Source organism: Phaenicophaeus curvirostris, chromosome 20, assembly GCF_032191515.1.
Source record: "Phaenicophaeus curvirostris isolate KB17595 chromosome 20, BPBGC_Pcur_1.0, whole genome shotgun sequence".
Taxonomy (NCBI): domain Eukaryota; kingdom Metazoa; phylum Chordata; class Aves; order Cuculiformes; family Cuculidae; genus Phaenicophaeus; species Phaenicophaeus curvirostris.
The window spans coordinates 1,516,800-1,530,595 of NC_091411.1; the positions used below are offsets into that span (position 1 = coordinate 1,516,800).

The 13,796-nt window shown below is 56.2% G+C and overlaps 2 protein-coding genes across 25 annotated transcripts in view; one reads left to right on the forward strand and one right to left on the reverse strand.

The window, feature by feature from the left end:
- Positions 1-1,103: 1,103 nt before the first annotated feature.
- LRRC26 (leucine rich repeat containing 26) lies at positions 1,104-3,160 on the forward strand. The gene is made up of 2 exons (XM_069873430.1): positions 1,104-1,647; positions 2,525-3,160. Exons 1-2 carry the CDS (start codon positions 1,104-1,106, stop codon positions 2,782-2,784), a joined length of 804 nt encoding a protein of 267 aa, XP_069729531.1. The 3' UTR covers positions 2,785-3,160.
- A 2,399-nt stretch (positions 3,161-5,559) lies between these two features.
- GRIN1 (glutamate ionotropic receptor NMDA type subunit 1) overlaps positions 5,560-13,796 on the reverse strand; it is a 41,030-nt gene continuing 32,793 nt past the window's right edge. For 5 of the 24 annotated variants that reach the window (XM_069873035.1, XM_069873037.1, XM_069873042.1 and 2 more), the window contains one exon: positions 5,560-6,761. In XM_069873035.1, the coding sequence (XP_069729136.1) occupies positions 6,693-6,761 (69 nt within the window). In that variant the 3' untranslated portion in view covers positions 5,560-6,692. The other 19 variants (XM_069873032.1, XM_069873034.1, XM_069873033.1 and 16 more) reach the window with 14 other exon arrangements.

The window sequence follows — 13,796 nt, forward strand, 5'->3', positions numbered from 1 at the left end:
TTTCTGCTCCTGGCCCCTGTGCAGGGCTGAGGGGCTACCAGCCATGTGTCCTAGTGCCCCAGTGGCCACTGAGCTCTGCCCAGAATGGTGGGTGCTGGGAAGTGCCCTCTCTCCTCTCCAGCCTTGTGCTGTGGGGCTGCAGGCAGCGTCGAAACCAGTGCAGGTGTAAACAGGGTGGAGGTAGACTTTGAGCCCTCTCGAACCGGTGGTGCCATGCTGGGGTGAGGGTAAACAAGTTTGGAGCAGCAGCAGCCCAGCGAGCTCACCTTTCCCACAGCTTCTCGTGTTGGGGCTCCTGGCTGGCACCCTGTGTGCTCCCAGACAAGTGACCCTGCTGGAGAGAGGAAGGGTGTCCCATGGGACTTGCATCCAAACCCTCCTTATTTTGGCATGCCTTGTGGTGTCCTGGGGGCAAACAGAGCCTGACCGTGGGCTGGACTCAGTGTCATAGCCCATGGCTCCCAGCAGAGCTCTCCACTGAGGACCTCTGGGCATGGTGGGCCAGCACAGAAGATGGAGTTAAACCTCCTGTTGATGTGTTTTGTCCTATCCCAGTCAGCTATGGAGGTCCTGGGTCCGTGTCTACCCTGCACATGGCTGGTGAGGCAGCACACCCATGGGAGATGCCCTGTGGGGAGGATGGAGGCCAAGAGATGGGTCTGGATTTGCTTTTTCCCAGCTCTTCAGCTGCACACAAGCAGTTAATGCCAGGCTGGCCAGAGCTGGCTGCTTACCTGGCTGGAGTGGTGCCTGGGAGAGGGAGGGACGAGGGCATGGCTCTGCACCTTGCCAGGGCAGTCATCACTGCAAAAATATTTGCTGAAAAAAGTGCAGCTCCACCCCAAGGAAAACTGGAGCCGTGAGCTCAGCCCACTCCGGGTTTGCAGACAGAGAGTGGCGGTGAGCTGTGGGATGCGTGTGGCTGCAGGGAGCCGAGTGCATCCACCCGCTCCCCTTGCAGCCGGGCACTGCCTGGCACCCCTCCTCGGCATCCCTGGGCTCCCCCGAGGGAGCTGGTCAGGGAAGGGTGGCTGGGCAAGGCATCCTGCCTCTTGGAGAACCCCGGCACTGGAGGTCGAGGAGCCCTCGCCACCTTGCTGGTCATGGGCTACTGGAGGGGCTCCAGCATCCTGCTGGCCTGTCTGCTTCTCCTGCACCCGCTGCCCTCGCCTGCCTGCCCCGCCGTGTGCCGCTGCTCCTCGGGAGAGGCTGACTGCAGCGAGCGTGCCCTCCGTGAGGTGCCACAGAGCCTGGCAGCCAACACCAGCGCCCTGTGGCTTGACTACAACTCCATCACCATGCTGGGGCCACGCTCCCTCCCTCTCCTGCCGGGGCTGCTGCGGCTCAGTCTGCCCCACAACCGCCTGGTGCTGATCCACAGCCAGGCGCTGGTGGGGCTCGGGGCACTGCAGGAGCTGGACCTCAGCAACAACTACCTAACCGTGCTGACCCCTGAAACCTTCCTGCCCCTCACCAGCCTGGCCACGCTCAACCTGGGCAGCAACAGGCTGCGGAAGCTGGAGCCCGAGGTGCTCCTTGCCCTGCCCCAGCTCCAAGCCGTCCTCCTGCAGGACAACCCCTGGGTGTGCAGCTGCGGCATCCTGCCCCTCTGGCGCTGGCTTAGCCACAACAGGGAAAAAGTACAAGGTGAGTGCCCGGAGGACCATGTCCCCAAGCCCCCTGTCCACTCCACGATGGCTGGTCATGCCGTTGGGTCTGAGGCAGCATCCAGCACCCTGGTTGCCAGCTGCCTGTGGGCTTGTGCGGTCAGTGCCCACTGGGGTACAGCAAGGTTCCCCAAGAGCAGTGCTCAGGCCGTGTCAGCCCTTGTGTCTGCTTGGGTGGATGCATCCCTGGCACCCACCTTCGGTCCTTGGTCACCAGCAGAGATTCCCCAGAAAGTAGGGCTGGGCAGTGTCCCCAGCAGTGGCCACAGTCCTGCTGTGCAGGGCAATGGGCACCCAGGGAGCAGGAAGAGCGTGTGTGTCAGGGTGGGCATTATCACTGACCCAGCCAGGATTCACTGCCTCCATCCCCTTCCCCAATGCCTTTACGAACGTGAGTCTAACCCTGCATTTCTTCCTCCATGAACCCTGATGAGAAACAATTCTTCCTCTGCTGCCACCCGCTCCTGCTTGCTTCCAGCTCGGGTGGGTGTCACTCGTGCTGTCTGAGACCTTCTATGGCATCTCCAGGCTGGCTGCTCGCTGCTCCCTGGGAACCAAACCCACCACCTTGCCTGCCCCACCTTCCATCCTGCCCCATCCTATCCCACCCCAAACCCATTGTCCTGTGCCCACCTCCCCATCCTGTCCCACTCCCCACGGTGCAGGATACAGATGAGTCTTGAACCCTCACTGCTCCCCTTCTTTGCACCCTGCCTGGGGTGACCTTGGCCAGCCTGGCCCCTCTTCTCCTGTCCTGGTCCAGTCTGTCCCATACAGACCTACCATCCTCTCTATCCTTGACCCCTGCCATGTTCCAGTTGCCCAGTGTGCCCGTCAGCGCTGCTTTTCTCTTCCAGAGCAGAGTTCACTCCTCTGCAGGGTCCCAGAGCAGCTGAACAAGCATCCAATCTTGGACTTTGGGAATGAGTCCTTCAGGCAATGCCAGGAGACCTCACTGCCTGCCCAGCACTACATTGCCTTCTTCATCATTGGACCATTCTCCTTCATGGCGAGCATCTTCATCTGCACCTTCATGGGCACCATGACAGTGATTTACCACAACCTGCGCAGGGACCCCCACTTCTGGAGGAGGTCCCGCATCTGCAGTGGCCGTTGAGGCAGGGTGAACAGGCTTTAGCCTGGGACAGTCTGTGCTCCATGCCCTTCTACAGCTGCTACCACCCTCTGTTGCAAACAATTCTCTGTGGGCCAGTAAGAAGACACTTCGTGCCTGGAAATCACTTTTCTTCCTCCTCCCAGAGTCCACAAAGACAATGCCAAGCTCTGTCTCTCCTCCTCCTTGGGGGGAGCAACCTCCAGCTCAGCCCCGCTGCAGGCAAGCTTAGATCACAGCAGATCGCTGTCTTTTGGGAGGCTCCCCCAGGCCACCCTCAGCCCTGCACATCCCCTTCCTAGGGTGGGGGCAAGTTGATCCCCCTCCTCCAGCTCACCCTGTCCTGCCCCTTCTGCTGCCCAGGGCCCCCAGTGTGCGTTTCAGGATGAACTCTATGTCTCTGCGTGCTGTTTGGTGCATCCTAGGAGACCCTGTGTGCATCACAGGACACTCCACATCCCTCTGAGTGCCTTTCAGTGCAGCCCCAAAGCCCTTCTCGGAACTTTTGGTGTCCCCACCACTTCCCATCCAGCAGTGAGTGACCCCAGCAGCCTCAATGTGCCTTTCCATACCCTCAAGACCCCTTGGCTTGGATTTTCATGCATCCAAATGCCATCCAATTGGCTTTCTGCATCTTGACAGGCATCGGTTTGCCTTTTGTTATGTCCCAGAGCCCTCTGTGTGCCTTTTGGTGCACCTGAAGGTCTTTGGATGCCTTTGGGGCACTCCAGAGCCTCCACAGGACACTCGGAAAGCCTCAGACCCCTCTGTGTGCTGCCCAAGAACAGGACAGTCTACAAATTGTTTCTTTTACAGTTTTCTTCCCCTCGAGACAAGGCTGCTGGTGCTGAGAAGGCTCAGCCAACAACCAAGATCTATGGTGAGGCTGAGGTTTCAGGTGAGGGTCAGAGAGAAACAAAGCCTCAAGCTCCCACTGATGTGGTTCAGTAAAGGGGCAGCCAAAGGATGGGTGAGGGTGCACCGTGATTCCTCCCCTGGGAGTATTTCCCCTAGGCTATAGCTCATCCAAGGCTGAGGCCTGGGGTTACCTCAGTGATGGAAGAGGGGACAAAAAAAACCCCATGTGGTTTTGCAGCACAGAGACCACAGCCTTTGCTGCTGCCTCCTCTCCCACCACCCACCAAATGGGGCTGGGGCTGCCCCTGCATCTCCCTGCACTGCTGCCTCCTGCCCTTCCCTGCAGGAACGCTTCTTCCCAGCATTGCATGGAAATGCTCAGTGACTGTGCTGGGAGATGGCATGGAAGGAGCTGGACCTGTACTTCCAGACGTGATGGAACATTTTTCTCCAGGCTGAGCAACAAGTTCTTTCAGGAATGAGTTCATACCCACTGCAAGGCAATAAGAGACGTGAGATGACTGTGGCCACCAGCCTCCCACTTCGCTCGAACTCCTGCCCATGCAAGAGCTGCAGTACAAGCCAGGGATGCGGCTGGAGTCAATGCATCCTTTGGGAAGCTCTTGGCAAGGGTGAAATAAATTGTGCAGAGAATAGACCAGATGTCACCTCCATTGTGGCTTGCTCCCATTTCTATTGTCGAGAGAAAAACCAATCCTTTGCGCTGTCACAGTGCTCGGTTCTCACTCAGCTCCTCCTGAGGCTCCTCTTCCCAGCAAGATGATAAAAGCAGCAGATCCTTGAGCACTACCAACCCTGCTCCCCGACTGGCTGCAGGACCTCTACCAGGATCAGCCCCTTGCACGGTGCCCTTCCCAGGTGCAATCCCAGCCCTATCCCAGGCCTTCTCCAGTGACAGCACTTGGTCCTCCTGGAGAAGGTCTGGGCTTCCCATTTGGAGTTAGGACCTTGCTCATCACCCTGTGTGGGCACCTGAGCCATGTCCTGTGGCTGAAACCCCCGTGGAGGTTGGGTGGGTGGTCTCAGCACGTGAGGAGCATGCTGGGAAGGGGAGATGCAGCTTCAGCTCAGACTAGATGAGCTGTGTTTCAAGAATCCCTCAGGACATCTCTCTCTGGATGGGCTGTTGTGCAGAAACTTCCCAGATGCCTTTCCCCCTGCAGCTGGTCCTCTGTAGCCAGGGGCCATGCCCCACACTGTTCTCCTGGGACCTGGTGCGCACATCAGTGTCAGGGGACTGGATGGAGATGGCTGAGAGCCAGCTGGCATGATGCTACCATTTCAACTGTTGGGGGCTGTCCCCAGCCCCCGCTGCCCATCCTGCCCCCCGGCATCCTGGAATGGCGATGCCCCTTCCCTCACAGTCTTCCCTGAAGCTCCTGCCCTTTTTCTCCTCTGGCTTTTCCATCCCTCCCATCCATCCGCCTTTTACAGTTTGCCAACCCTGCAGTGGCGCTGGGTGAGGCTCTGATTCAGCAGAGGGCTCCCTGCCAGCTTTGCCAGATGGCAGAGACGGAAAGAAGCACACGGCACTGGAATAAACCACTTCATGATCCAGTCTAGACTTTACTGAGCTCTTGCAAAAACTTGGTAATAATGTTACACTGACGTATAAAGTAGAATGGGTCCAATTTCTCTGCTGGAGTGAGATGAAATTGATGGAGCCACCGCATTCAGTGGGATGATGCTCACAGACCTCAGCTGCCGTCTGAAAATCTTGCCTGCAGAGGCTGCCGACCCTCAGAGGGAAGCCCCGTCTGCTTGACTGGGGCAAGGAGAAGGCAGTTAGTGTCGCTGGAGCTTGGTACCACGTTGCAGGTGGGTTTTCCACCTTCACAGGAGGCAGGATGCAACATTGCCCGTGCGCGTGCTGTGGCTGCTCATCGCTAACCTGGCTGGTGTCTCCGCACCCTCTCACAGGGCGCACACGGAGGGTGCTCAGGGATGCTGGCACATCGGCACGTACACTCGAGGGGAGGAGGGTGTGGGGAGGAACAGCATCAGCCAGTCTCGCTTCGTTCCCTTCTCCTGAGCTGGGATCCGGTTTGCCGCGTCTCCAGGTTCAGGCAGATGCAGCCGTGTGAACTGGGGCTTTGGGGTTGCTGCAGGAGCTGCTGGCAAGCTCGTGCCGCTGGTGAGTGTGGCAGGGAAGCTGCCAGTGCCTGCTGAGGTATCTGGACCCTGCAGGCAGGCTGGGTGGCCGCTGTGGGTACTGCAGCACAGCGATCCACGACCGGCCAGCTGTATCTCTCCTTGCATTGCTGGTGCTGAGGCAGTGTGGAGCTTGGGTAAAGGTCGATGCAACCATCCAGAACAATTCCCCATGGAGATGTTCCTGGCCAGGAGAACCACAGTGTGAGAGCTACATGCTGGCCATGTCAGGGCCCAAGGATGTCTTCTGTGCAGGAAAGATGGGGAGCCAGGATCTTGGCTGGCACCGCGTTACGAGCTCTGGAGTACCACATCTAGCACAGGAACGTGGGCTGCAGGGGTGGGAGCACTCCTGCTGTGAACAGGCCACATACAGGAGCCAAGTTGTAGCCATGGGCCTTGAGGACAGGCTGGTGAGAGGCAGGAACATGAGGTTCATTCCCTGGCAAGGAGCAGAGCACGTATCTTCCAGCCTCTGCAGCAGAGGCGAGGGTCATTCGGCACAGCAGGGATGTGTGCCCAATCCGCCGAGCCGCACTGGCTGCTCCGGCCACTCGGGACCACAAGCAGCCTTTCTAAGTCCTTTCCCCTCGCACATAACCAGTCAGTGGCAAATCTGATCATCAACAGCACTGGATGGAAGCAATTATCTCTGTACAGTGAAGTCCAAACCATATCCTGGTTCCACCGTGCATTCTGGGGCACGGGCATGGCAGCAGGCCTGGGAAGGGAGGGAGATATACAATGAAGTCACCGTGTATGAATGAAGGATGCTTTCCTCCCATCTCACCCAGAAGAACCCATCAGTGTCCCTTGAAAGGCAGTCCTGGTCATGCCTTCCTACTGTGTTGGGTAAGGACTGATGGTCCTCGGGTAGAAGGTCACACCACAGTGCTGACTGAGGGGTCGGAGAGGTTGAGCTGGCCGGTGATGTCGGTGGGATGGTATTGCTGCAACACACAAATAGACAGACAAGAAGAAAGAAGAGTTAGGCAGTTCTGGCACTTGCCCCCACCTCTGCTTACATCCCCTGTGTCCTATAGGATAGCTCTTGGGGGTGATGCAACGGCCCAAAACCTGCTGCTGGCTGGGGTCCCCTTCCCAATGCAATCCAGGCTTGTTCAGAGGTCATTGCAGACACTCTCCAAGCACCCTAGCACTGGGCAGGGAGGATGCCCAGGAGCACGGCACAGCTTTTGCAGAGCGTGGCAGCCGCGCCGCCTGCTGAGCGAGCCCCTCTCTGCTCTGGGAGAGCTACAAGGCAAAGCCTGTGACTCATCAGCCCAGCCCACGGCTGAACCTGTGTTTGGAGGGTCTGGCTGGGTTTCAGCATCTCTCTGGTGCCAGATCAAGCTGTGCTTCGAGGCCAGGGCGTTTCACCTCCTTGCTTGAATGACCCTGCTTTGAGTATCCTTTCATGCAGGTGAGGAGATGTGCGGTGTGGTTGACTTGAGATAAACTAATGTCAACTGCTAATGTGAAAATGCAGCCTGTGCTGGTGATGTAGCCTGGATGTGGTGTTCTGCGCTCCTTGTGGACAGGGGGCTTGGCAAATGCTCCCTGGGAGAGGCGTCCCCAGCTGCAGTCCCACCAGCAAGCAGATGAGGAGAGCAGAAATACCCTTCAGCGGGCAAGAAAAAAAGGTCCTTCCTCCCCTGGCAGGGATTTATGACTGGGCAGTTGCTTTCTGCCTTCCCCCTTCCACACTCCCTTCCTCTCCCAGTTCCACTCTCCTAACTCCAAACCTTGTACTGGAAGCCCTGTCCAGCCCTGCTGCAAGAGCAGGTGGCACAGAGCATCGTGTGCTGCTGTCTGGGGACCTAAATCAGTGCCAGGGCAGGAAACGGTCTCGGTGGGTCTCGTGTGCTGTGCCCTCCAGTGGCGTTTGCCTGGCTCTTGCCCAACACTGCGCACGAGGGCTGCTGCTCCACTAGGTCCCAGGGGTTCTCGTTGACGGGATGCCCACCCGTCTTGTGTTGGTCAGTGGTGACCGTGGCCCCCGCGGTGCTGCTGGTGGCTCTGGCACTGTGGCTACCCTGTGTGGCTACCTTGTTCCCTGCCTCCTGCCACAGGGAGGGCTGGGGTCCCCTCAGCCCTGCGCGGGGTCCTCGCGGCTGCTCTGCTCTGTTCAGATTTTGTGCTTCACCGGGACCCCTCAGTGGGAGCTGCTGGGGCAGGGCAGGAGGCAGCGCGCTCCTGTCTCTCCAGTACCACGCTGGAGACACGCTGACACCCCGGGAGCATTTCATGGGATCGCTTATTCATTTAAGGGTCGGTGAGGATTGAAGTGGAGCCTTTGGGAATTCCCTTGCTTTGCTAAGTGGCAACACCTCGTCCGTTGCCTGTTTGCACAGAGAACGGTTGAGGCCATCCCGAAGTCGCTCTGCCATCCTGGGAGGGGCGTTCCATGGCTGCTCCTCAGCCCACCATAAAAGGCCACCTTTCCAAAAATAGGTGCAGCTACCCCCGCCTCGGAATAAATGAGGATTTGACTAAACATGACCTTTCCTTTCCATAGAAAATGGCCAGGAGGTGTCGGCTTATGGGATGGGGGATGATTCCCACAGGGAGGAAAAGCGACCAGGGAAAGGGGAGAGGCTGGGTGACTCAGTGGTGGAGAAGAAGGAGGAACTTGAGATACAAAAAGGAAGGGGCAGAAGAAAGATCCTTTGTTAACTACCCTGCCTGACACCAGTGGGGAAGGGGAAGCAGTGTGTGCGTGTGTGTGTGCGTGTGCCTCGGTGCACGTGTACAGGCGGCTGCTGTGATGGAAAGCTGGAGGTCCAGCAGGGCAGGCTGGGGCGTTCTGGCCTCTCCGCACAGCTCTGGGGGTGGGAAATGCTAAAATAACCAAGCAAAGTGGGGAATCTGGCCAGAAAAATTAAAATACAAGAGCATGGCTTTTGATTCGAAAGCATATCTCCTCCAATCACAGAGTTATCACAGGGTAACATTCTCATTTACTGTTTTTGTGTAGAGTTCATGCATGCAATTTTTAATAATGAAATTAAAAAAAAAAGAAAGGAAAGGAAAAAAAAAGCAAGAAAATTGTCATATCAAAACTATGTTAAAGTAGAACTAATGCCAGAAGCACATATCAATAATTTAGGGTAAAATATGTTACAGGGATGGTGCAATTATCCCCAAACCAAACATTATAAAGCCAAGAAATTAATCAATGTTAACCGTAGAAGAGACTCAAACATGTTAAAGTATGGAAGTGAAGTGAAGGCACCAAAAACTTTAAATGACAACCAGGAAGAAAATATAGACAAGAACTTAATATGTTTTCAAAAATGACTTCAGCCTAATCTGGGTTTATATGGAAGTCCCTGGCTGGTGGTTTCTGGAAGAATCTTGGGGTTTTGGTTTGTTTTCTTTTTTTCAACTTAAAAATTACGATTCCAGCTAAATGCAATCTTGCTGTAGAAAACATCAATTAAAAAAAAAAATCAGTTGTCTTTGACCTACATTTTGTTCTTTTGGCCCCCAAACTAGGTTCTTTTTCAGCCAAGAAGCGTTTGGTTTTGGGACGGCTGATCCTTCACTGAAAAGGTGACCTTTTCCATGAGCCCCCTCGGTTCTCGACCAGCTCTGGCACCATCCCCATGGCTGCAGGGCAAGCATCGCCTCGCAGCGTCAGGCCCTGGCTTGGCGGTGACGTGGGACGTGTGTCATGCTGTGGCTGGGGGTGGCTCTGCGGGGGCTGGTGATGGCTGCGGTGGTGGGAGGGGGCTAAGGGACCTGTGCACCTCGTTACGTGTCTGTACGCAATGTGCCGGCTCGGAAGGTGTCTGTGTGGTTTATGCATCTCACATGGCTTCTGTGGGGTTGCAGTATCGTGGGTGGCTGCGATGGATGGCAGTACGTCAGCTCTGCGAGTGCTATTCGAGTTGCAGGAGCTGCCTATGGGGAACACATGCATCTCCTCCTGGGGCGGTGGGGATGATGTGCCGCGGAGAGGCTGTGCAGCTCGGGTGATGGTGGGCGCTAGGACGTTCAGAGTGGGGTGGTAGCTTCCCAGGGCTGTCTTGGCTCCATGGTGCCAGCCTGTCTCTCTGGCACTCCTGAGGGACCATTCTGCAGGGCTGCAGAGCAGAATCCATTTTTAAAACTCTCGACAACGAAAAGGAAAGAAGCAAGGCCACCAGGTCTGCATCTTTCCCTCGCTAAACAGGAGAGCCCATGGGGCTGGGGTCAGGCTGGCCTTCCAGCCCCATGGGGTCTCAAACCTTGCTCATCTGAGACCTGGTGTGGGCCCGCAGCTCTGCTGAAACAGAGCACCTCTCTGCTTTCTTAATCTTTACAAGGACCCCAGGCAATGTGTGTCCCAGCATGCTACATACTCATGGGGCCTTTCACAGCAGGAGGGCATTGGGGTCTCGGAGACAGGGCTGCTGCAAGGAAGAAGAGGGCACCAAATACAGGCTGTGAAATGAGCTGGTGGCAGCACCCTCCTGCTGGCTGCTCTCCCCGCAGAGCAGCCAGCAGCTCTGCCCAACATCACAACAAAGCTTGCTCCACCATGGGCCTCCTGCAACAGTCGGACCTTGGATGTGCTACCCTCCACCTTGGCCATGTTGGCTTGGATGTTGACCCTGCTTGCCTGTTCTTGATCCAGCTACCCTGGTTCCTTGGGGAATGTTTCCTGGGACCCCAACCCCATGGCAAGCGGAGGACTAGGAAGGCTCCCAGGCAGTGGGGCATTGTTGCCTATAGCTAACACACAGACGGAGCTGCCCCCAGAGTTGTGGGACATCTTCTGGAAGGAGAGGGGCCATCTTCCTCCATAACTCGCCTGCGAGCAACGTGGCAAGAAGAGCATGACCCATCACTTGCCCATGGGACCTCTGGTGCAGGTAGCTCCTGGACCTGGTTGGCCCAGGGCACTGGGGTGTCCCTACCCTGGAGCAGAGAGTGCCGTGGAGTGATGTAGGGTGGATGCCACACCACGGAGCAGGATCAGGCAGGATGCTTCCCCAAAGAGGGACTGATGTGGGAGCTGCCCCATTGCTCCTGGGTTCTCCCCTTCGGTGCCCACTGTGGGCACTGGTCCCCCCCCTTGCCCACTGCACTGATGCTCCTGCTCTCCCAGAAGGGGACCCCTTCTTTTCCTAGTTGTGGAGTCATTCAAACACAGAACACAAGCGTCTATTCAGGATGTGCTGAGGGGCCTCCAGCAGATCTTTCTGCCATTGATTCCTCCCCTTTTCTTCTGCACATCCCATCTGTCCTTCCACCTCCTCACTCTTCCCACCTCTCCCCCGCTGCATTACCCACCCCATCTCTGTCTCCTCTCCTCCAGTCAGGGCTCAAGGCCACCAAGACACAACCTGTAACCTTCCTGCAGAGCTGCTCAGGGGTGTCATGGTGGGGAGGGGGAACCCCAGACATGGGGCCATCACTGGGATGAGGTGCTACCCAGGAAGCTTGGAGGCAGCACAGGAGGTGACAGGGATGCCCATTTTCCCTGTGGAATATGGGGAATGAATGGGAAGACTGTGGATCCCATCCTCCCGTGCCTGCCAGGCTTCGAGGTGACAGCGAGAGGAGTACTTTGTGTGAGAAAGTGGCAGCCGAGCCCAGATGATGGCTCCGCTGTCCCCAGGGCTGTGTCCCAGGGCTGCTCCAGGAGCTTCTCAGGATGGAGCCTGCATTGGTGTCAAAGGCAGCCACTCCATTCCGCCTACAGAGCCGTGGCCCCGAGACCCCCTGTGACATCGCACGCTGCTCCCCGAGGCGCCCCGAGCCAGCGGCCAGGAACGAGCCACCCCGGCGTGGGGGGCTGCATCTCCCTGCGCCGCCGCTGTCCCCCCATCCCCACCACGCCTCGCGCCTCGGGCAGCCTGGTGGGGAGCCTGCTCTGAGCAACCCTGGGCAGAAACCCACCAGTAACCCCGGGGAGGCAGTTTTGGGAAGCCCTTCGCGCCAGGAGGTCGGGCGGCAAAACGCAGAGGCCGCTACCACACGAGACAACAGAGTAGCCACAGTGCAGAGTGTCATACAAGAGACGGCAACATGCAGAGGGACACCGGCTCAGTCCGACAGACCAACAGCCCAACCTAACGCTGAAGAGTGTCTGAAGCTCCAGCACGAGCAGACACGTTTGCACATTTGGAAACAGCTGGCTTTACAGGCAGCAACATGGAAATTTTCTCTGGTTACATGAGAGCAGTTTTACTCCAAAGCGGAAAGCGCGAGTTTGAACCGAGGTTGGGTCTTTAACAACCTCCTCTTTCAAGCCTTTGCGTCTCTTTTCTAAAGCTGTTTTACTGCTGACGATAACCAGAGACGGCTGCCACTCCTGTGCCCAGGACTACGTCCCGAATGCTAATCGTCACAAACAAAAATCACATGTAGAGAATGTGACACGCATGGGTCTTGGTGAGGTGACAACAGTGCCCAAATTAAATCGGGGTGATCATTTTTAGGCATACAATGACAAACAGGTACAGGAACACTCAGGAACAGGAGAAAAAAAAAAAGGGAGAGAAAAAAAAAAGGCATCATTTTCCAGAGGCCAGCACCAGTACGGTGAGCAAAGCACAGATAGGAACATCAGAAATCATCCAGGCAAAAAGAAAACAAACAAACAAAAAAAAAACCAAAACAAAAACTCAGTTGCGTCTCCCAACTCATCACAGGACTCCAAGCCACCTCCTGCCTGCCCTCCAGGATCCCAGCATCCTTTCAGGTACACGGGATGACTGACTCACTGACTCACTGACTGACTGGTGACGAACATGAGCTATGCATGTACACTGTCAGCTTCGGGATGGGTGTGTGGCAGTCGATGGGATGGCAGAAGAGAGAAAGAGAGAGAAAGAGAGAGGGCAGAATTGTTCTTCTTCCTCTTACCGTATCCTTGGAGGACCTACGTCTCTTGAAGCTGGAGGCCAGGGTGGAGGTGATGGACCTAAAAGTGGCTTTCTTTTTAGGGTCAGGTTCTGCTCTACCACTTTTTCTATCCTAAAATGAATATGTATAAGTGATTAGATCTCTAGTGTGTTGTTGGAAACGCTAAATCTACTTGAATACTGCCCCATGTCATGTCCTTCATTTAGGTGAGAAAGCTACTGGAGGTGTCCTGTCACTCCCAGTCCTCCAAGGGCCTCCGTGACCCGTGGCTACAGCACGGCCACCTCGCTGTTACAGCTACAGGGCCGGCCTCGTGTCTGGAGCGCTGGAAACCCCTCTGGGGAGTAGCCCTGCTCTCCTGGGCGTCTGCGTCCAGGCCGGCACAGCTGACCTCTCTTCCTGGGGATGCTCTGCCTGGTGCCCTGCCCCTCGCTTCCACCGCTAGCCTGGCTGGACCGAGAGGGGAGATGCTGCACCTACCACTAGGAAAAAAAATAAAAATCACTCAGGGCCTTTTTCTGAGGCTGAATCCTAGTGCCACAAGAGAGAGAGAGGACTGCATTGAAAGAGAAGTCATTGTATGAGTATTCTGTAAAAAAAATGTATTCAAAAATTCAAATGATGCAGTTGTGCAAAGCCGAACGTGGTTGTTGGTGGTGTGGTAGTTTTGTTTTTCCAAAGTAAAACAGGTTAAAAAGAACCAAGGAAACTGGAAGAAAAAGGAAAGGAAAAAAATAAGGAAAAGAAAGGGAGAAAGCAAAGCGTTAGCACTGTGATGTCGTCGGGGTCGGGATGAACTCAAAGAGAAACAGAACTGAAAAATGTAGGCATTGGTGTTAGCGAGTCGGACCTGGTTAGCGCAGGCTGGGAGCACCAGCCGCCATGGTGCGGGGGCAGCGAGCCGTGGGGACCGGCCGCGCTCGGCGGCGGGCGCTGAGAACGAGTCCTCCCCAATTGCTTTCGTGCCAATGAGTGTGACCTTGCCGACGGGGGACGGAGTGACCAGGTCTGGCTCTGCTACCGCACGGGGGTAACCAAAATGTATCCCGCTGGTGCGTAGAGCATGCTCGGGGATACATTTGCTCCTCCTTCTCAGTTCTCTCTTTTGCGGACATGCACAAACGGAA